General features: G+C 32.2%; 4 protein-coding genes across 4 annotated transcripts; 1 reads left to right on the top strand and 3 right to left on the bottom strand.

The window, feature by feature from the left end:
* The first annotated feature begins 4,302 nt into the window (after positions 1 to 4,302).
* On the top strand, positions 4,303 to 5,982 carry LOC142538475 (F-box/LRR-repeat protein At4g14103-like). The gene is made up of 3 exons (XM_075643791.1): positions 4,303 to 5,302; positions 5,393 to 5,527; positions 5,646 to 5,982. The coding sequence occupies exons 1-3, from the start codon at positions 4,418 to 4,420 to the stop codon at positions 5,913 to 5,915; spliced, it is 1,290 nt and encodes a 429-aa protein (XP_075499906.1). The 5' UTR covers positions 4,303 to 4,417; the 3' UTR covers positions 5,916 to 5,982.
* A 923-nt stretch (positions 5,983 to 6,905) lies between these two features.
* On the bottom strand, positions 6,906 to 8,529 carry LOC142539014 (expansin-A12-like). Its single transcript, XM_075644310.1, has 3 exons — positions 8,360 to 8,529; positions 7,870 to 8,179; positions 6,906 to 7,317 (listed from the first exon to the last, which is right to left on the bottom strand). The coding sequence occupies exons 1-3, from the start codon at positions 8,487 to 8,489 to the stop codon at positions 7,005 to 7,007; spliced, it is 753 nt and encodes a 250-aa protein (XP_075500425.1). The 5' UTR covers positions 8,490 to 8,529; the 3' UTR covers positions 6,906 to 7,004.
* Positions 8,530 to 12,181: 3,652 nt separating this feature from the next.
* LOC142540703 (E3 ubiquitin-protein ligase RMA1H1-like) lies at positions 12,182 to 14,605 on the bottom strand. The gene is made up of 2 exons (XM_075647047.1): positions 14,454 to 14,605; positions 12,182 to 13,242 (listed from the first exon to the last, which is right to left on the bottom strand). The coding sequence occupies exon 2, from the start codon at positions 13,213 to 13,215 to the stop codon at positions 12,436 to 12,438; it is 780 nt and encodes a 259-aa protein (XP_075503162.1). The 5' UTR covers positions 13,216 to 13,242; positions 14,454 to 14,605; the 3' UTR covers positions 12,182 to 12,435.
* A 1,117-nt stretch (positions 14,606 to 15,722) lies between these two features.
* LOC142540702 (uncharacterized) lies at positions 15,723 to 21,889 on the bottom strand. The gene is made up of 2 exons (XM_075647045.1): positions 21,569 to 21,889; positions 15,723 to 16,198 (listed from the first exon to the last, which is right to left on the bottom strand). The coding sequence occupies exons 1-2, from the start codon at positions 21,798 to 21,800 to the stop codon at positions 15,885 to 15,887; spliced, it is 546 nt and encodes a 181-aa protein (XP_075503160.1). The 5' UTR covers positions 21,801 to 21,889; the 3' UTR covers positions 15,723 to 15,884.
* Between the last annotated feature and the right edge of the window lie 390 nt (positions 21,890 to 22,279).

Here is a 22,279-nt window from a genome sequence, read left to right as displayed (position 1 = left end):
TCGTTAATTTTTTTTTTATTTTTTTATGATGACTAATATCCTTTTAGTCATGTACACTAATATCTGAAAGCAGATCTACACAAATTATAGTTTCAAATATTTCAGAGTCAAATACAATAGTAATCACATTACAAAAATGCATGAAAAGTTGTTGGAGTGTTCATTCGGACCGAACTGAACCGAAAATCGATTTTTTCTTAAATTTAGATTTGGTCCGAACGATTAATTTAACCGTGAACTACCCTGAATCCGAAATAAAAATGAACGTGCATAACTATGGAAAGAAAATAATAAATTAAATTGACTTCGTCGGCTCTATATCTACAAGTCTATTTTTTAATGGTGATATAACAATGTTTTTTGTTATCATAGCATCTTTCGAATACACACATGGTAAAAATTATATGTCTAAAAAGTAGGTTTTTTGTGAGACGGTCTCACGAATCTTTATTTGTGAGATGAGTCAGCCCTACTAATATTCACAATAAAAAGTAATACTCTTAGCATAAAATTAATATTTTTCATGGATATCCCAAATAAGAGATCTGTCTCACAAAATACGACCCGTGAGACCGTCTCACACAAGTTTTTGTTATGTATAAAATATCTCTTTGAGTAATGACCAAAACGTTGATGTAATATTGAAAAAAAGGAGTCTCCCAAACAGGCCGTTGTTCCAATATTACAGGGTATAGACCCTCCTCGATCAAATTTGCATTCAAATACAAATCTTTCTGATTTTTTATTTTATTTTATTTTATTTTTGACCCGATTCTGAAGATATTTTATTTTCGGATTTCTATGAAAAAATTGTAAAATCAGAATTTAAAATTTGCCACACTTAGATATTCCGAAATAAATAAAATAGAGAGATTTTCTTGCTAATAAATAAGCCAGAGAAAGCCATGAATATTTTGTAATTTTTCGATTTCGAGGTTTAAAATGTTAATTTGATGGAGGTTGAGCAGAATTATAACATAAGAGAAATACTAATTTACGATAAATGTTAATTTTAATATGTATGTATTGGTGTCTGATATTTATATATGTTTATTTGTGTTTGAGAATTCAACAAAAGTCTCATATTCAAAGTAAACAAAGAATATCATTGGTTAATAAGATAGAATGATATCTTCATTGATATGAGTCATTTTGGACAAAGTTCAAAAGCAAATCCATGAGGTCTCAGACACAAAGTGAACAATATCATATCATTGTGGAGATATGTGAATTATATTATACAATAGGTAGTATCAGGACTATAATCTAGATCGACTCATGTGGGTGGACTCCTCGAATACTTAAATGAAGGAAGTGGGGGCTCTCGGTAAATACTTGATGAGATCGAGACAGGCGATACTCCAAGTATTTAACATAAGGCGTGTGTTCTCAACGCAGTGGAGATGAATGACCTCGAGATTGAACAAATGGGATTGAGAGGATGCCCGAACCATGAGAAAAATGGTGGTATTTCTTTCAAGTGGATAATTGTTGGAAATTCAACCAAAATCTCACATTAAAAATGCGCAAGAAAGATCACGAGTTAATATAATTGAATGATATCTTTATTTGTACGAGGTCTTTTGGGTAAAAGTTCAAAAGAAAATACATGTAGGCTTAGGCCAATTGACAATATCATACTATTGTGGGCGCTATGTGACTTCTATTTTACAACAAGTGGTATTGGAGGTATGGTCTAGATCGAACCATGTGGGTAGAATCATCGAATACTTAAATGAAGGAGGTAATGACTCTCAGTAAATACATTATGAGATCGAGGCAGGTGTTGCTCCATGTATTTTGCATAAAATGTGTGCTCCCAACACAGTGGAGATGAGTGCCCTCGATAATGGATGAATGAGATTGAGCAAGACCATGAGAAAATTGACAGTCTTTCATTTGAGGGGAAGATTGTTGAGAATTCAACATAATCTCACATTGAAAATACAAAGGAAAATCACGGGTTAATAAAATAGAATGATATTTTCATCGAAAAGAGGGATTTTAGGTAAAGTCTAAAAGCAAATACATGATAACATAGACTCAAATTAGATAATATTATATCATTATGGAGATATGTGACTTCCATTGTGCAACTGTTGATACTCCATGGATGGGCCCACTACCCCTGACCCATCCCAAGCCCAAATAGAAGACAGGCAGGTTTGAGTGTTCATTTGATTCATTAATTATATTGTTTTCAGCAGCAGCTTTAACTGTTCCTCCCATATATCCTCAGTCACTGACTTCATGAGCGTCGGAGGGGCTACGCCAAGACACCCTCCTGGCCCCCTTCTAACGGTCTTTTTCGTGATTTCAGGCTCAGGACAATTTCAAAACCCTACGTCTGTACTAGTGACGCATTCTCGCCAAAATCATATAACTAAATGACTAATAATAATAATATTATTATTAAATTTTATAACTACGTTGTCAAACACATATGCATATATAGTTCAAATTTTTTTAACCACATAATTACAAAAAATTAACAATATTATTGATCATTTAATTATATGATTTTAACTTGAAAAACTAAAATTGATCATACATCATCACAAAAGCGACATTTTGCCACTAATTTGTGTATAAGATCCCAAAGAGACCGTATTATCACATTCATTTGAAAAATGTTGACTTTAATGTCGATAGAAGAATGTTGACAAGATTACGCATCTATGAACTTCTTGCATAAAAAATCGAACTGGTAAAAATAATATTTTTTGAAGTAACATATTTGATGAAAAATAATAATCTCATCAATTAATGAAATTCTAGAACTTAAGTGTTTTTAAGAATTCGATTGGCCCATCAAAAGTTTCACCGGTCCAAAAAATTTTGAATTTGACATACGATTATATACCAATTTTCAATATAAAAAACACATAAATTTTTGTAAGACGGTCTCACGAGTCAATTTTATGAGACAAATCTCCTATTTAGTTCACCGATGAAAAATATTACTTTTTATACTCAAATGTATTACTATATTATTGAAAATATGAACATGGTTGATCTCGTCTCACTGATAAAATCTGTGAGACTGTCGCATGAGTGATCTGCTAAATAAAAAATGACACTTCTTGTTTCTTTTATATATATGTATATATATTATCTTATATTTCGGAATATATGTGCATGTCTATATCGATTATTCTTTTTTCTATGAATTATATGTTTTTTTTTTTGTTGTCACGAGAGGATCATGAATAATAAAAAAATTAAAGAGGGTTCAATTATGTGGTACTGTATTCAAACACATCTTATTAAAATAATTTCAAATTTAATTTGAAACAAACAATTCATTATTAGTTTTTTTTGTTTGAAATCCTAATCTAGTCTAAAAGTGAAGAAGACTCAAACTCGAATGTATATACTGAGAGTTTCAGGTGAGACCACTGGACCAAGCGTCCGATATCAACAATTTATTTTTAGGGTTTGTTTCAACCTGCCCATGCAGGCACTGGCTGCACGGGCAATGAACGGTCCGGATCACTCCACATGAGTGATCCGGGCTCACCTCCCTGTAAAAAAAAAAAAAATTGACTCGAAAAAATCCGAGCCGTTGGATCGACCCCTGCGGGCAAAGTCTAAATAAAATGGATAAATTTGAACGAATTAAAACACAAAAACTAATTTGAAATGGTCTCGTATGTTAATTTTGTGAGATACGTATTCTATTTGAGTTATTTATAAAAAATATTATTTTTTATGTTATAAATCTATACTATTCTATTAAGTTTGAGACACTTAGAGTAACTAACTTTAGTGTCATGGTCTGTTTTAAAAATTATATATATTAATAAAATGTTAAAATTTTAATGCAAGTTATATGTAGTTCAACGGATAGAGTCATTGTTTTTTTGGGTTTAAATTATATATTCAATTCTTATTGAGTCTATTTTTTTATTCTTTTATTTTTCAATTTATTTTTTAATTTATATATCAAAATTATAATGTAGTCCTCGTTATTTCTTACAATTATATTTTTATCATCATTTAAATATAAATCAAATGAATTATAAAAAATATAATACCGATACACAATGGGTATATCGGTATACCAGCATGAGTAAAATTAATTCGTTCGTCAGACTCATTGATAAAACCGCCTTTTTAATTTTCTCCCTAATATCACGCGATCGGATAAACCCTGAGAAAAAACCCTAATAAAAAAATATCTTTTTCACCCTGAAAATCTTGAGTAAACTTATCAAAAGATGCTCATATATTAGCAATTATTTCATTTTTCTACATTTTACGGACTCTGTTTCTGAATTCACACAGTACAATGGCCGGTGAACCAAATAGATTTTTACGTGAGGTAGCGAAATCATGCAGGGCAAACCCTTTCTGTGATTTTGAGTGAATCGAACAAGCCCTGTACGTGTTTTTGACGTAGGCTGCAGCAGATATTATGGGCGTGATAGGTGATGAACTTGGAATCAGCAGTTTCCCGGACCACATTCTCTGTCACGTCCTCTCGTTTCTTCCGACGAGATATGCGGTGGCGACTAGCATTCTAGCAAGAAGATGGAGGTTCCTTTGGACTCGTGTCGTCAATCTTGAATTCGAACACGAAAATTCCGATTCAGAATCTGAGGAAGAAATGAGCTTTTCAGATTTCGTTGACGGGGTTTTCTTGCAGCATAACGCCCCGAGCATAAACAGTTTCAGCTTCTCGTCTGGGGCAGACAGCAAAAACTGTAAGCTCGATTCATGGATTAGTGAAGCCATTGACCGTAATGTTCAGGTGATGGATCTTGATAATTATCTACTTAGGCTGCCCGAATGCCTTTTCAAGTGTGACACTCTTGTAGATTTGAGGCTTCACAATTGCCTTTTATGCCATGCGAATCTTACGGTATCTTTACCTAAGGTGAAGAAGTTGTTTCTGGACTCTGTTATGTACGACGATTATGAATCGCTTCCCAAGTTAATCTCGGGTTGCTTACTGCTGGAGGATTTGAGCATTCATAGAATGATGTATGGTTTCAAAGATATGGTCTACTTATATGTCTCGTCCCCTGTACTAAGACGCATCGCACTGAATTTCGAGGGCTGCGATTATGCGAAACACATTGTGGAGTTGGATACTCCTCAACTTCAATATCTCAAAGTAGTTGATTCTATATCTATTGATATCTATACCCCAAAACTATCATCCCTGGTACAAGCAGAAGTTTGTCTTTGCAAGGAAAGTTGTAAGGGTAAATTTATTGATCAGAGGATTTCCTCTCTATTTTTTGAAAGCTTCTCTAAAGTTAAGTATCTAACACTATCAAGCGGTCCGACAATGACGGTATGTGTCCGGTGTTAATCATCATGTCCAGTTTGTTGTTAGTGATACAAGTTCCATGCCAACTTCATTCTGGTGAAATTTTCTTTGCAGTGTGTTTACACTGGATTCTTGGCTACAACGACTAGGTTTAGATATTTAACCAAACTAGACTGGGTAGCTGATACGCATTTCTTGCCAAGAATGCTCCAAATTTCTCATATGCTGAAAATCCTTATCATCAGAAAGGTCTACTAATTTCGATAAAAAAAAAAAAATTTACTGCTAAATCTTAGTCTTTTTTATGTAACACTTTGTTGTACTTCTGCAGTTTTATATGATGTGTTGATGTTATCTTTCTTGTCAGGTTGATTGTGATGTAAAAGGATGGGTGGATCCTGCGTACATTCCATTCTGTCTATCATCACACATCATGACCGTGTCGATTTATGCATACGAGGGTCGAGAGTGGGAATATGGCATGGTGAGCTATATCTTAAGGAATGCTGAGGTCTTGCAGCAGATGAACATATATTCTAAATGTGTTGGTAATGACTCCAATTTCAAGTTTCGTGCGATTCAGAGGATTTCCATGTTGCCACGAGGATCTGAGAAGTGTGAGCTCTCTCTTCGTTGAGATATCATGTTCTAAATTAGACTTGTATTTTTTTTTGGATTTTATTCAACTTTTTGTGAACTTTATTTTGGGAAAAATGATTTTTTTTACTCGGGTTTTAGTACATTAACCTTGGTCTTGATGTTTATATTATGTTATTGTTCAATTTGAAGGGAAAATTGCATTTCTTGTCGCGTAAATTTGTCTCCGATTTTCCATAATTTTAATATGCAGCATAAACAATAATCAGTTTTATTCCAAAACTCATATTCTTTGATTAGTTTTTGTTATTCATGTTGAAATATTTATAAATTGAGTAATTAGCATAAATGAAAAGCAGATCGATTATCTGTAGAATCCTTGAATCGAATTTTTTGTAGCTTCATCCACATCTTGGCTATGGATTCCGAGGATACATGTTAGTTGTCACATATTGGTTGGATAAAATCTCTGGGAGTCCTATAAATGGCACTTGGACCATCATCTTCCATTGAGCTAGCTTTTGGGGTTGAGTTAAGTCTAAATCACAATCTTAACATGGTATCAGAGCTCAGGTTCTACCGTTATGTGTTAGACTGCCTATAATTAGTTACCAGTTCTGCCTATAGTTGGATCATTTGTAAACTTCACGCTACAAATGTTTATTCCTAAGCGTGAAAGGGTGTGTTAGTTGTCCCACATCGGTTGGATAAAATCTCCGAGAGTCTCAAATATGAGACTGGACAATCTTCCAATGAGCTTGCTTTTGAGATTGAGTTTTGTCCAAATTCCAATTTTAACAATACATTCGAGTCGAGTTCAACCCAAATAGTTGGGTCCAATCAAAACTTTAGTATATATTTCAACTTTTTTTCTGAATACAATCAAAATCAAACAAGCTAAAAAAAGTTAGCCACAACATAATTTAGGTTTTTGCTTAATAGTCTAAGAATTAAAGTCTAAATCAAATAAATAAACTTTGAATTCATATTTTATGTCACACCAAACATTTGAGAAAAAAATAGCGTATTTTTCGAGCTTCGAACCGAACAGTGAAGTTCAATCTCGAATCAGATATAAATAAAGAATTAGTATCTAACTTGTTTGGATCTGTTTAGAATTCAGAAAGAATTAAGAAAATTGATTATGGGATGAAAAAGTCTGGCCAAACTTCCATGAAGAAGGGACAACGTCGGAGAACTCCAAGGTGTTTCCGTCTACCAAAGTGAGCTTAAACGACATCGTTTGGCTCCGGAGATCGACGTTGGCCTGCCAGTTGGCACCCCAATTCCGGGTCATGGGCGCCCATGTTGCGGTTTCGGAGCCCCGAATCAAAACATTCTTGATGTCTCCACTTCCACCAACGTTAGAGATCATGATCATGTTGAAATTGGGTCGACCCTTGATAGTGAATCGGACTCCCCCATTTCTCTTGCATGCCACCCTACGAGCAACCAAATTAATTAGCAACAATTGTTATATATTGAAGGTTCTACAAAATCTACTTGAAATTTGAAAAATAAATAATTTTGTCATTTATTAAAGTAATTAAAATATAATTTTTTAATAAAATTTTCACTTTAGTTCTCAATAAAAACATATTTTCCTCCATTTTTATATTTATTGATATGATAATATTGACTTCAAGCTATAGCCTATACTCCATTGGAAAAAGATTTGGAATTATGTTGTATAACATATTACTAAATATATACTCTTTTTTTGAAGAAACGTATATACGTATATTTAGATATCAAAGACATGCATATTTAATATTTTATTCGAAATACTTAGAGGTTAAGTTCAACAATTTTATATATAAATATGATATCAAAGACATTCGTATTTACGGATTTATATTCATGAGATAAATTGATCTGATCTATAATTATTATAAAAAATAATATTTTTTTTCATGAATTGGATTGACCGTGAGACGGTCGATCTCACAAAAATATATGTAATGTAACATTATTATGTTTATATATATATACACCTTCTGTAAAGCACGGGCACTGCGCCTTCGTTTCCCTGACGAGCAATTTGAAAGAAAGCCGGCATCGACATGTCGAAGTGGTGGCGAGGCGGATCGCACCATCCCCCACGGTTGTTGGAAGGGCAAAGGTTGGTGGCGGTTACCGTGATGGATGCACGGCCGAGGCACCACTTCCGGTCTCGTCCATAGTTGCACGTCACCTGGTAGCAAGCACCGCATGCCTCACCGCCCCGAAAGAGAGCAGTGCTCAACGCAGCTGTGTTAGCTCCGAAACCGGCTTGGTAGGTGTCTTCATAGCCACAAGCTCCACCTGGTCACATATTTAGATAGACCGACTGATACACTTAATGATCTTGACGATCATTTTACCCTTAACCCCATGTTTTGCTTTGTTTTTTAAGTTCAAAAATTTGATAATGCATTTAAAAATATAATATTTTGTTAATATATCCCAACATAATAAATTCATTGAACTCTAAAAAAATCTTACCAAGGGTGCTTGGATTTTGAGTTGCCCCGTAAAAAGTCGCATGCGCATCAAGCCAACCATCTTGGGCATTAATCCCTTCAAAAACCAAAACAAAATTCAAAATTAAGAGACAAAAATCGAGGATCGCCATAATTAAGATCCCTTTTAAATAATATTTTCACTAAAATTTGATTTTTATGTGTATATTTTGTTTTAAATCGAGTTAAAAACAATATGGTTGAAATATATTTTTTCTTACATATATATATATATAGATTTTCTTCGCATGCATGATCTCTCAAACATGGTACTAAATTTGTACGCGTTTGTTTGTCGGTGATTTAAGTCATCGTCAAATTAAAGATGAGTTCTTGAATATTTTAATCATGAGAAACTTAGAGCATTATAAGAAGTAAAATTATGCATAAATGTTTTTTTTAAAAAAAAAAAAAATCGATATTCATCCCTTTTTCAATTATTATTTAACCAAAACGCAATTTTTTTAATAAAAAATCAAGTTTGATATTCCATAAATTAAATGTTATTTTTATATGTAATATATATTAAATAGCCATCTTAAATGTTTTGAACCAATCAAATCTTTGTTCCACCACTTATATAGTGTGTGTATAGGAAAAAACTTATGTGAAACGGTCTCACATGTCGTATTTTGTGAGACAGATCTCTTATTTGAGTCATTCATGAAAAAATATTACTAAGAAACCTACTTATACACACACACACACACACACACATATATATATATATAAAGAATTTGACGAATGCAATTTGAATAGAATTATCTAATTTGAATTAATGTTTCCACGAGATCTTGTTCACATTATTAATTTGTTGAAATTTAAAAATATCAAAGTCACGAATAAGCTTAGTGTTTGTAGTACTAACGTCAATGTTATTCGAATATTAGCTATCAACTGTTTAAGTTTATCTGCGAATGAACAAAGAATCCGAAATATCCGTCACGTTAGAAATTTTCGATGCTATTTGAAAATAATGTTAATAGTTCGGGAAAAATATTGAAATGGATGCAAGATCTAGATGAATTCAATTTTTTTTTTCTTCTTATAACGAAATTATCTTATACACGATACTTATGAAATATGGACCGTATTCCTCGAGAATACCTCTAAAACAAGGGGATGAACAATAAGTTAGATTTAGATAAGATTTCATATCTTCCGTCGACATATCTATTTATTATATTCACCTTCATCTGTATTCTCATACCCCAACAAAGGATCAGATATAAATACCTTATCCATACATCATATAATCACCACCTACAATTTCTTTTCAATTTTGAATTATTTCGATGAATCTATACATATTTACCTTATTCTTAAGATAAGAAAAAAGAAATTAAAGATAAAATTAGAAAACTAAACATCACATAGAAATAATAAAATATTAGAAATAGTCAATCCCAACAGTACTATATCCTACAAAAATAACACAAGCCTTATACTAATAATTTTCTTCATTAAATTCAACATCATTCAACAAAAGCATAAAAAAACTAGCTTTATGTAATATATATAAATAAATAGGTGTGTGCGTGTATATATATACACACACATATATTACAATTTAATAGGGTATTGTAGTCAGATTATGAGTAGAATACTGTTAGATCGGCCTCCATAACTGAACCTGAAAATCTTTATACCCGATAAACTCAATTATTTCATCGGGTTTCTCCATACGCCCTTCTATTAAGATCAAGTATCGAATTCTCCAATCCTGATGCTCCATACTCAAAGCTCACTGAGTAGATTGAAACGTGATTATTATTTTCGTAATTTTCTTGGGGAAAGTTATATAAACACGATTTTTTACTCTTAATTTTCGATATTAATTTTACATAATATCGCGAATATGAATGCGATATTTCTTATTTAATAATGCAAAACGGGTTTTTGATTTCTCACAACGCGTTTTGAAAAGAGAGTTTGGTATGTACGGAAGGGTACACGAGCATGTGAGGGCCATTTTCATGTATGTACCCCAACCAATAATTCAATACTACTTTTTATTTTCTTTAAATAATAATATTCCAAAAATACAGTCTAGCCAACGAATTTTTATTCAATAGTGAAGATTTAGACGTATAATATGATTTTAGGAGTGAAATACCTTATAATTAAATTAACGGGAAATCATATTTTTGGTTTGTATATTTGATTTTTTTTTTTTTTTGCGATTTTTAGGCTACCTTGTTGTCAAATTTCATTTTTAGTTCGTCATCTTCGTTTTTTTATTGTGTGGAAATTTTTTTATTTTTTTATGTTACACTCATGCGACGCTGATATATGTAATGATAAATCAATATTCTCAATAAAAAATAACTAAAAATATCAAATATAGAAATATACATTATTAACACTGAAATTCATAATGTAAAACATCAAAATCGAAAACAAACATACATATATCAAAATTTCAATTTCCTCCTAAATAGGAAAAGACAGTTGATTTTATTTATTTAAAGTCGTATCCATTTTTCGGTTTTAAAAATCAAAATGTTATTTCAATTGTTATTTGTTCGTTATATAATATATATATACATACACACTGGGGTTAGATGACGGTTGGACGGCGACCCACATAACTATATATCTATAGCCGGTGACTTATAAAGAGAAATGACAAAATTTTATGTGAGACGGTCTCAAAGATCGTATTTTGTGATACGAATATTTTATATGGGTCATCAATGAAAAATTATTATTTTTTATGCTAAAAATATTACTTTTTATTGTGAATATCGATAGGGTTGACTCATCTCACATATAAAGAATCGTGAGACTGTCTCACAAAAGACTCACATAACTATATATCTATAGCCGGTGACTTATAAAGGGAAATCAAGAATAATAAAATATTGATGTTATTTCTCATGAATAATCTACCAATCTAGTTTATTTGCAGGCAGTCAAGTCGCAGTTTTTATGCTTAACTAGTGGACTCTGCCTTTGTGCAAAATTGATTTTCTCGTGTTTTAATATTTTTTTTTTATATATATCAAGTTAGGAGACTATACTAGAATTTTAAAAAGTTTAGGAAATATTTTTTGTTAATAACTATTTGAGTAAGATGATTTTGTTATTTTCAAAATTCGAGATTTTTAGCGATAATTTTGTGTCATTAATTATTTACCTCTATGATTTTTGAATATATCGCTGAGAACTAGACGTACTCCAATAAATATACTTGCTTAGTTTCGGTATTTTTTGAAATCATTTTACTCCTGATAACATAAACTCACATACTTAGGTTATCAAATAAATAGAGGGTTGTTTTCATGGAGATTATACACATTATTTAAGACCATATTCTCACCATGTAATTTTTTAAAATCATTAATGACGTGAAGAAAAAAAATAGAGGCACCTACACTTTCACAAAAGTATATATATATATACCTTTTAATCGGTGTTAGGCGAGAAAAAGGTCAAAAAGGCACATTATTGGAGGACATGGAGTTTTCTTTTTTAGTTGATATTTTGGGGAGGGAATTATAACTTGGTGTCCGTGTCTCGAACGCGAGACCTCGTTCCTTAGACAGGATGCCGGTGCCAATGGGCCAAAATGCGTTTCAGTCGATATTTAAAGGCAAGAGGGGAGACTTCTTAATCTGGGCTACATCAATAGTTGTGTGAACTGGAGCCAAGTTCTACGCTAGTGAATCACACATCCCTCTTTTTGAGCTGTATGCTTTCTTTTGTTGTGAATATCAGATTTTGGACTCTTTGAAATAGATTTATTATCCATGCATGATGAAGAAGATACAGAAAATATTTTTTAAAGGCGAGAGATCAATACAAACTGTAACTCAGACACAGCTTGCATAGAATATATATCATTAGACACAGGAAAACATTGTTCCAAAATCCAAAATCATAGCACTGCTGCATTTAAAGAATATCATGTTCTGGAAGGTAACATCTCAGTCAACCTCATTCCAAAGACAACAATTCGGTAAATTCCATAAAAAGTTAATATAATGAATCTATCTCCGACTGGCTTCCAGTAGCACGCGCAATACATTCACAGCTATATATAATCACCAGCGAAAACTAAAACAAAATCAGGCAGAGAGCAAAGCAGCAGAAAAGAAAGATGGTTACCCTGTTAAGTGATTTGTCCAATAGCATTTCTTGAGTCCTTAGCCGTGGGCTGCTGTTTCCATGAAGTGAGTAAGAATTGGAATGAGGATAGGCGAACAAACTTGTATCTGAGGCCCTGAACATTGTAGCAAATACCAATTCACCAACCATATTGACGGTTGGACTGGAGAAACCGCTTGTAATAGTGCCATCAAGAGTAGGGGTCATTGAAGTGTAATTGCTGATAGGGTGGGGAAAGTATTGCTGGTGATGGAATGCCTGATGCTGTGGATGCTGCTGCTGCTGATTAGAATCAGGAACCATGGTTGTTGGAGCAGAAACTAGAGCATTTGTCCCAAGTGCCGGGGGTCTGTTGGGTATGACCGCATCCGTTTGGGGTTTCTTGGGTTCAGGCTCGGATGATGATGAGCCACGACCATAGAGGGGTACCAATGAGGAAGAAGAGATGTAAGCCTTACAAACCGGGCATTTCGGCTGCTCATCTGCCTCTACCGAGGGGGTTTGAACCTGAAGCCATTCGTAGATGCACGGCCAACAATAGAGATGGCCACAAAGGGTGACAACTGGTTCACGTGATGTTTCGAAACATATGTTGCAATCAAAACATCCAGTCACATTTTCTGTGGTCACTGTTGGAGATACTGAATTCCATTTTTGATTAAGAGACAAATCCCCCTCGGAACCAAAATGCGTGTCAGAGGTATCACAGATTTGTTGAAAAGCAGCCATGGTAGCTTCATAAAGAGAGACCAAACCCTGCAAAGTTTGGCACAGGAGAAGGAATTAGTTTTGTGATGTGAGTATAAGGCACCAACAACAATATTTGTACAAAATAACTGGACAAATCTATGTAACTGTCTAAAATCGGCAGTCCCTCGGATCGCCTTTTCATATAGCATCCCAACATTTTTTAGAACTTGGAACACACAAAAATTATTGAGAAAGATAACGTGTCGATGACAGCTTCTTAAAGCTGTCATAGGGGATCACAACTTCTCTAATTTTTTAAAAATATTGTTTTTTCGGGGTTAACTATGTGACTTTGATGTCATAGTTCTCATCAGCTTTTTGCAGTATTTAAAAAAATTCCCCATCTACTTCATTTTTTAAAATTTGTTATGCTTTTTGATTCGTTAAAAAGCACTTGCAACCTTAGAACTCCAATGAACTCTACACCCTTCATTCATTCCAAAAATTCAACTAGATAAAATAAATAAGAATCTTAAACTAGAATCCAACAAATCTTTTCACACACTAGCAACAAAACTTTGTTCCAAAAGATCAGCTTATCATAATTCATGAATCTAAGTATAACCAAACTCCCATCAAACTAATATATTCAGCCGTAAGAAGTGGACATATGGCTTATTTTGTTAGTTTCTGAAGACGTGAAAACCAATGATTTCATAGCTTTGCTCAGCTATATTAATAATTAGTCTTAATAAGAATCCAAGAATCTTAAAATCTTTACCATGGTTTTTCGCAAGAGTTAAAATCCAAAACCCAAAATCGAAGCATGACAAAGGAGATTAAACCAAACGGCGAATCTAAGACACCTTGTTAGAGATGGAAAAGGTATGTATGAATATGCAACCGTAAACTGCAATTGTCTTTGGTCAAGATATAGGAATCGACAAGATAAAGCAGAAATTTTTTTTACTAGAGGAACAACAAAACAAAAATAAAAGAAATTCATAAACAGAACGAAAAGAACCAAAAATAACCAACAAGCCCACCTTTAATTCCAAAATTTAGCAAAAAAACTTCTTCAAAACGAAAAATAAAGAAAACTGCAGACACAAAATGCCTGAGATCTTTTGAAACAAGTACAGAAACAACGCTACAATGTATAAAAACCACAAGAAAGACATGAAATTCTAACAAAAATTTAAATAATAAAATACAGAACAAACCGCACAAAATTTCACGAATGCAAACGAAGCAATCCAAAAAGAGAGAGATCGTACCTTGAAATATCGATCGAACGAGAAAACTAGAGAGAGAAACAGCTGAAGCAATGGATCGTCATCAAATCTGTAGAGAGAGGAAGCACAGAATCAGCTGGGAATGGAAATTTAGGTGAACCGTCAACGGACAAATGTGATTCATGAAAAGGGACAGTCTTAATTGCATAATGGTCCCTTCGTTTATCATTAAACTATTTTTATCCTATATTTTCTGAAAATTATAGTTTTAGACCTGATTGTTAGCAACACAACACTCCGAATAATTTAGTTTAAAAAAACAAATCAAAACAAAACAAAACACTTCCATGGACACGATGAGTAGTTATAAGTAGGGGTGAGCAATATTTCGATTAAATCGAATTAACCGACTGAACCGAGCAAATTCGAAAATTCGGTTATTTCGGAAATTCGGTTTTCAAATTAAAAAAATTCGATTATATCGATTAATTCGGTTCGGTTACGGTTTTCAAAATTTTGAAATCGGTTAACTAAATTAACCGATATAATAAATATTATTATTTAATAAATATTATTATTTATCAATTTTTATATATATTTTAATTTTTAATTTTAAAATCGATATAATATTTAATTGTGTTCAAACAAAACTTATACATTTGTGATGTGTGTGATTTTATGTTTTTATGCATTTGTGTAGATTGTAGTGTTCAAGAAAAATTACATATATAATTAAAGTTAAATCACAATTTTTTTAAAAAAACTAATCTTAACCAATTTTAATTTGGTTCGGTTTTTATCGGTTATGAAAATTAATTCGGTCGGTTTGGTTATGACAAAATATTTCGGTTTGGTTCGGTTATCGCTAATTCGGTTCGGTCGGTAACCGAACCGACCGAATGATCACCCCTAGTTATAAGACATATAGTCCTAGATCAATACCTTCTTTGGAAAATTATAATTTTGGTTTGTCATCTTATCAAATTTCAATTTAATATTATATTTTTGATTTTGGTAATTTTAGTTTTTTTTTTTTTGAAAACTCTGATGCGACACAAACACTATACATATCAATTTCAATTTAATATTATATTTTCGATTTTCGGTAATTTTAGCTTTTTTTTTTTTTGAAAACTCTGATGTGACACAAACACTACACATATCAGCGCCGCATCAATGTCACGTAGAAAAAACGAAGATAATATACCAAAACTGAAAATTGACAACATAGATGACCAAAATCACTAAGTATATCTCATGTTCGACAAAGAATAGGTGATTCTATTATTTGTATAAGATTAGAGATGCATGTAACAAATTACCTCCAAATTTGTTATAAACATTTTATCTTTCATCCACGGAGAAGACAAAGGGAATCAAACACTAATTTGGAACGTAAGATTCAGCAAGGTAAAAATAAACCAAATAGATGAGAGTTTGGTTTCAGGAAAACATATTTACACACCGACCCATCTACATGAATTTTTCAATGGATGTAACTAGTGCCGATTCTGGAACTGCACCGATGATTGTATCTTTCTCGTCCCCATTCTTGTAAATGATAACGGTTGGAATGCTTCGGATACCATATCGGGTGGCGATTGACGGGCTGACATCTGTGTTAACCTTGAAGCATTTAAGCTTTCCAGCATATACCTTGGCAAGTTTATCAATAGTAGGGTGGATCATGCCGCATGGTCCACACCATGGTGCCCAAAACTCAACCAGAACCGGTAAACCACTGTCGAGTACAAGGGATTTCCAATTGGAATCAGTAACAGCAGCCACTGCAGATTATTCACAATGGAGTTATAAATCATAGTTGTGATTGATGCTTCACATCACCAGGCTGAAATGCTTGCTGACACAAGTTGAAACTCACATAAAAGCATGTAAGTGCGCTCTAATGAGATTCTTCATTTATGTCAAGGAAGGAAAAAGACTCGAAATTTTTATTTTGGTATTTTCACACACAGAAAAACCAGAATCATATGATCATCCATCAACATGCACCGCTACATCAATTGGTATCAGCAGATTTGTCCTAGAATTAGGCTTAATCGACAATGGAAAATAATGCACATTGATGAAATGCAACAAAAACAAAGCAACAAAAGGATAAATGCCAGCGACGAAGGGTTGGAGTCGGGACATGTTTATATCAATTGTTATTCTCTCTTTTGATTGCCTAATACGGAAAGAATTTGGAAATGGTTTCCCTTCTTATGTTTTCTCTGGATCACCAACGTTAAAATGCCATCTGATGACAACAAACGTATATATGTACGCTCTAAAACATTGCTCTGAAAAAACTAAGCGAACGTCCGAACCTCCGCCTAAGCACGGGCGCCTGGACAGTTATTTAGCATAAATATCTAATTCTCCTCGTTCTATCTCCAAATTTTTTAAATAAGTTCTATGCATTTAAATCAATATCAAAATTCATGACATATTCGTCTTTTTCATCCAATACAAAATGCTGGAGCAATATGCAAATCAAATTATATATATATATAATTGTACATCCAATAGGTGAGTGACACCTCATCGGTGCTCACAAAAGTGTACACGGTAGGTGTGCAGGATATCAAATTGAAATTGGCGACGGCCAAGAAAATTTAGATGCGTACACGATTCTTTTTACTCTCGGCTCCCGACTTTTCTCGTTGATGGTATGAGAAACGCTTATAAATAGAGACGATTGAGGTACTTAAACATACAATCTCATATATAATAATACACAATCTATAGAGAGATTGAAGTGTTTAGAAGGCTTCAATCGGAGGAAAATCAGAATACTTAAAGATGATTCAATGGCTGAAGGTAACATTCGATTTAAGTTTCCGCATATTTGTTTATCATGTTTATATACGTTCATAAACATGATTTTTAGATAAAATCTCTAACATTTGGTATCAGAGCCGTGATACCTCTGCCTTGAAAATTTGTTTTCATTTTTCGGATATCATGAACTTTAAGAAATTCATTTATGAAAGTTTACGTAAAAATGAAATTTTGGAATTTCTGAAAGTTTACGTAAAAAATTTGAAGTATGGATATCATAAAATTTCTTTCTGAAGTTTTTGCGTAAGAAGAAATTTGAAATTTAAAGGACGGACATACAATATTAAGAAAACTTACCTGAGAATTTGTTCTCGGTTCTACCTTTAAAATTTTCCTTGAAGTCTTGAAAATTGAACGAATTTTGGAGGTTTCTGAAAATATTTCGGGGAAGATGAAGAAGACTTCGAATTCTCAATTCAATTAACGTGCATGTATTGTGAATTATTAGAAAGGCAATCAATTCAAAATTAATTAATGGAACCCACGCCTATTTATAACATTTGCTCATTGCATGTGTCGGTATATTTAACTTGTATTTATTTATTATTATTTTTTATATATAATAATAATTAATGTGGGACCCACAATTAATTATGAGGGACCCACATGTTGATAATAATTCGATTTTTATTATTATTATTTTAAATAATAATAATAATAAATAAATAAATAATGATTAATGTGTTATTAAGTTATATATATAATTCGGTACATATAGCATTTGGTTAAATAATTTGTACACATTAAAATAATTTCAAGTTCAATACATGTTTAGAAATTATTTTTGCATGTTAGATATAATGTCAAATATTATGGATAAGTGTTTGATGTGTACATGCAAATTTAATATTATGTTTGCATTTATTCTAGAAATTTAAAATGCAGATAATATTAAAAAATAATTTTGATAAATCAATATTCACATTATGTTCATATTAAATTATATTGAGTTGTTTATAATTTAAAATGAACATATCAAGTAAGATGTGAATATAATATTTAAAATAAAATATTTCAGATGTTCACAAATGAACAAATAATCCTCACTTTATCACTACTCTGATAAAAGAGAAAAACTGATGAGGAACCCACATTTTGATCCTCACTTTATCACTACGCTGATTGAAGAGAAAAACTGATGGGGAACGTATTTGTTCATATTAAGTAAAAATGTGAATATAAAGTTATTTAATGAAAAATTTTGGCTTATAAAGATTCACATAAATGTGGATAATTAAAGTGAATAATAATTATAAGGTGACATGAGAAAACATGATATGGGGGAGTTCTTCATAGATCGGTTTAAACTGCCTTGACTAGCCACTGGTCTCCCTGAAGAATGTTGCTCTGACTAGGAGTTAGGTATTTAAAAGGCCTTAGCACTACCTATCTTTCCTGGGAGCACTCTTGGAAAGTGTTGATTGTGTTACTAAATATTATTATATAAAGATTTAAGTAAAGCCAAAATTTTTGTCTAGTGATCATTATAATTTTAAATAATTAAGGTTTAGCCACATCACCCTTAATTATGAGAAATTATACATTAAGTCAGGTTAAGGATCACATAAAGGACATTTATATAGTGATCCGTATAATTTTAAATAATTAAGGTTTAGCCACAACACCCTTAATTATGAGAAATTATACATTAAGTAGGTTAAGGATCACATAAAGGATATTTATAAAATCAAAATTTATGTCTAGTGAACCGTCTAATTTTAAATAATTAAGGTTTGGCCACAGCACCCTTAATTATGCAAAATTATACATTAAGTGGGCTGAGGATCACATGAAAGACATTATTAAGAGCATAAATATTTAAAAATTTGTGATTTAATGTCTTAGTGATTCGTATAATTTTAATTTATTAAAGAATATCTATAGCATCTTTAATTGAATTAAAATTATACATTAATTTTTTAATCACATTTAGTTATAACAGACATAAATTACATAAAATTATTCATCATTTTGATAATACTTTGAGATGAATAATCATGAAGAATAAATTTTTATGCATAAAGAATTTAATATCCTAGTGATTCGTATGATTTTAATTAATCGAAGAGTAGCCACATCATCTTTGATTGAATTAAAATTATACATAAATTAAAGGATCACATTTGGTTATAATGGATATAAATTGTAATTAATTATATTTGAACATTGAAATTTATCCCACAAGAAATTTCGTTATGTTAAATATAATTAATCAGTATACAATATTGAATTATTTTCTTAATTTATCCACATGGATTAAGAATTGAATATAATTCAATAGTTATATCATTAAGTTGTATGAATCTAATTGAATTAAAAATTCAGTCCACAGACAATTTTTATGTCAGTGATTCATATGTAGATCATGATTTACATGGGTAAAACATGACATATAGTTTATTGCTTCATTTTATAACATTAGCATGTATTCATTAATTTTGCAGCATATTGCTATTACTCTGATTTTAATTTCTTGAAAATGACTTGATTAGTGAGAGCGATCAATTTCAGAATATTGATCATTATGATGCTCATTCATCCACACAAGTTATATGTATTGATTGTTATTCACAACATCCTCCATTTAAAAAGTGTATTGGGAAACCAATCATATAAATTCCATAAAAAGTTGGTTCAATTGTCATTCATTTTTAGATGAGTCTTCAAAACAAATAAAAAAGTCTCATTAGGCAACATCAAACAACATAAAGAATTTTTCTCAAGTGATGATGAATATTTAATATTTCAAGATTAAGAAAATGATATGGATTGAAACATGTCTCACATTAGTGGTATTTCAGGTTTTACAATGTTATCTCTTCATTAAGTTTTGTTGAGAATATTGTGGGCCATTATGAATACCAGAAGGTTAGTGGGAGCTTAATTATATTATCATAGTAATATAAATATTTGACCACTAAAAAGCTGCAAAATGTTTTGGGATACCTTTATGGTATTAAAGTTTTACATGCTTATGTGAGACGAATTGACAATTTGGAAAGTGATTTGCTACTTCCACTATTGAGTCAAAATTCGTCATTGAAGTACTATTGTGTAGTGTATTTTAAGGAGTTTCATTATGGGCTTAGAATTATGGATTTTATGTCTAAGCCATTAAGATTATATTACTGCAATTCAGTTATGGTCTTTGTGACTAAAGCGGTGGTCGAATTAAGTATATCGACATAATGTATTTTAAACCATTGGAGAACGTGTTAATAAAGTGGTCATTGAACACGTTAACACTGAATTGATGATCTTTTAACCTAAAGGCATGCAAATTTCAGATGTTAAAGGATCATATGGTAATTACTAATGGATTTGATTCCATAATAAATTTATGTTATATACATTTGGTTTTGATAATGAAACGTATTCAATTATGATATTTCTCATATTCAATTATGTACATATTCAGTTATCTTGAGAAAAATATCAATAAAGTTGGAACTCGAATAAACATTGGGTTTATTCATTAAGTTATACAGATTTGAGAGACATAATGCATTGTGATACATGGAAAATAATAATCGTTTTTAGATGACATATCGCCATGATTCATGTATTTTGTTTTCTCCGATGGTAAATGAGATATATGTGTCAAGTGGGAGGATGTAAGAAAAACGTGACACATATTAAAAGAAGTAGCGTGTACAAATTGAAATTGGCGACGGCCAAGAAAATTTAGATGCGTACACGATTATTTTTACTCTCGGCTCCCGACTTTTCTCGTTGATGGTATGAGAAACGCCTATAAATAGAGGCGATTAAGGTCCCTAAACATACAATCTCATACAGAATAATACACCATCTATAGAGAGATTGAAGTGTTTAGAAGGCTTCAATCGGAGGAAAATCAGAATACTTAAAGCTCACATACATCGCTTTTCTAAAACACATAGTTTTTTCTAAAAATCGGGCGGCGCCTTTCGGAAGGCTGCTCTAAAGACATTTTCAGCTATCACTTTAGCTCCCCTGTTCAAGCATAGTTCAAACCGTGCTTGTGGGCAGCGTAACTCCTGAAGTGCGTTTCTTAAAGCAACAGATAAAACCTAAGAAGCATGATTCAAGAACGTGAAAATACCAATACGAACTTTGGAGTAGAAAACAACAGCACAAAATTACCTATGTGCTATTTATTTTTTACATCTTTAGGAAAGCCAGAGCATATCTCTCTCTTTTTACTAAATTTCCAGCAGAAAAATGGTAAATTTCATGCTAAAGTGCAGTCACAAAACAGCTACTTCCAGTAAAATTGGCACACTATATTTCAAAATATGTATATTTCGCGCGAATAACATAGTAAGCCGAACCTTCGACAGCTGTCTCCTGCGCCTCACAGACGATACGACTCCCTCGGCGAGCAAGCCTGGGGGGCAAACGCTTCGACGCCAACGAGTGAGCTGAATGACTCTTGAGTCCTCTGAACGCGGAATATTTGACAGAATCCTGGCAAGAGCGGGTTGGACCCGCCGGCAGAAGCAAGGAAGACGACGGAATAGAGGATGCGCGAGGTATAGTTAGGGTTTCCATCACACCAGGCATGTGAATACACACAGTATGGGTGTGAGACAGTCGTTGAAGGATCTGAAGAGAGTGGTGCAGTGCAGACGATTTTGGATGAGGAGATCTGAGGATTACTAGACGTTGCTTTCTTATTGGGCTTGGGTCATTCAGGATTTGGGCTTTATAATTCTTAAAAATAAGCCCAATCATATGCAACTTGAAATAGTACTCGACAAACTATACACTAATAACGTAAACTGCATTTAGTAAGTCATATACGATATTAACGACTCTAAAATTATATTGAATATTTAGTTGTGATTGTTCGAATTGTAATAATATTATTTTACGATATATATGAATTTTGGAGTTTGAATTTTTACCTTAAAAATCTATTGATCAATTGGTTGAAATGTTTGATGATTATTGATGTGCAATTATTATTGGGCTTGTTTTGTGATTTTTTATTTATAATACTGAAAATTGAATAAGTATGAAATTTGAAAAATAATTATTTG

This window comes from Primulina tabacum, chromosome 3 (assembly GCF_025594145.1).
Source record: "Primulina tabacum isolate GXHZ01 chromosome 3, ASM2559414v2, whole genome shotgun sequence".
Taxonomy (NCBI): domain Eukaryota; kingdom Viridiplantae; phylum Streptophyta; class Magnoliopsida; order Lamiales; family Gesneriaceae; genus Primulina; species Primulina tabacum.
This window is presented reverse-complemented; position numbering and strand designations above follow the sequence as displayed.

What these genes read in the sequence shown, in the direction of transcription:
- LOC142540703 (XM_075647047.1), bottom strand. Translation starts at nt 13,215, where the DNA reads ATGGCTGCTTTTCAACAAATCTGTGATACCTCTGACACGCATTTTGGT.
- LOC142538475 (XM_075643791.1), top strand. Translation starts at nt 4,418, where the DNA reads ATGGGCGTGATAGGTGATGAACTTGGAATCAGCAGTTTCCCGGACCAC. An exon ending in CAAGCGGTCCGACAATGACG is followed by an intron (nt 5,303 to 5,392) that starts GTATGTGTCCGG and finishes TTTTCTTTGCAG; the next exon opens with TGTGTTTACACTGGATTCTT. An exon ending in AAATCCTTATCATCAGAAAG is followed by an intron (nt 5,528 to 5,645) that starts GTCTACTAATTT and finishes CTTTCTTGTCAG; the next exon opens with GTTGATTGTGATGTAAAAGG.
- LOC142540702 (XM_075647045.1), bottom strand. Translation starts at nt 21,800, where the DNA reads ATGCCTGGTGTGATGGAAACCCTAACTATACCTCGCGCATCCTCTATT. An exon ending in GCAGGAGACAGCTGTCGAAG is followed by an intron (nt 16,199 to 21,568) that starts GTTCGGCTTACT and finishes AATAATCTGCAG; the next exon opens with TGGCTGCTGTTACTGATTCC.
- LOC142539014 (XM_075644310.1), bottom strand. Translation starts at nt 8,489, where the DNA reads ATGGCGATCCTCGATTTTTGTCTCTTAATTTTGAATTTTGTTTTGGTT. An exon ending in TCAAAATCCAAGCACCCTTG is followed by an intron (nt 8,180 to 8,359) that starts GTAAGATTTTTT and finishes ATATGTGACCAG; the next exon opens with GTGGAGCTTGTGGCTATGAA. An exon ending in GTGCCCGTGCTTTACAGAAG is followed by an intron (nt 7,318 to 7,869) that starts GTGTATATATAT and finishes GGTTGCTCGTAG; the next exon opens with GGTGGCATGCAAGAGAAATG.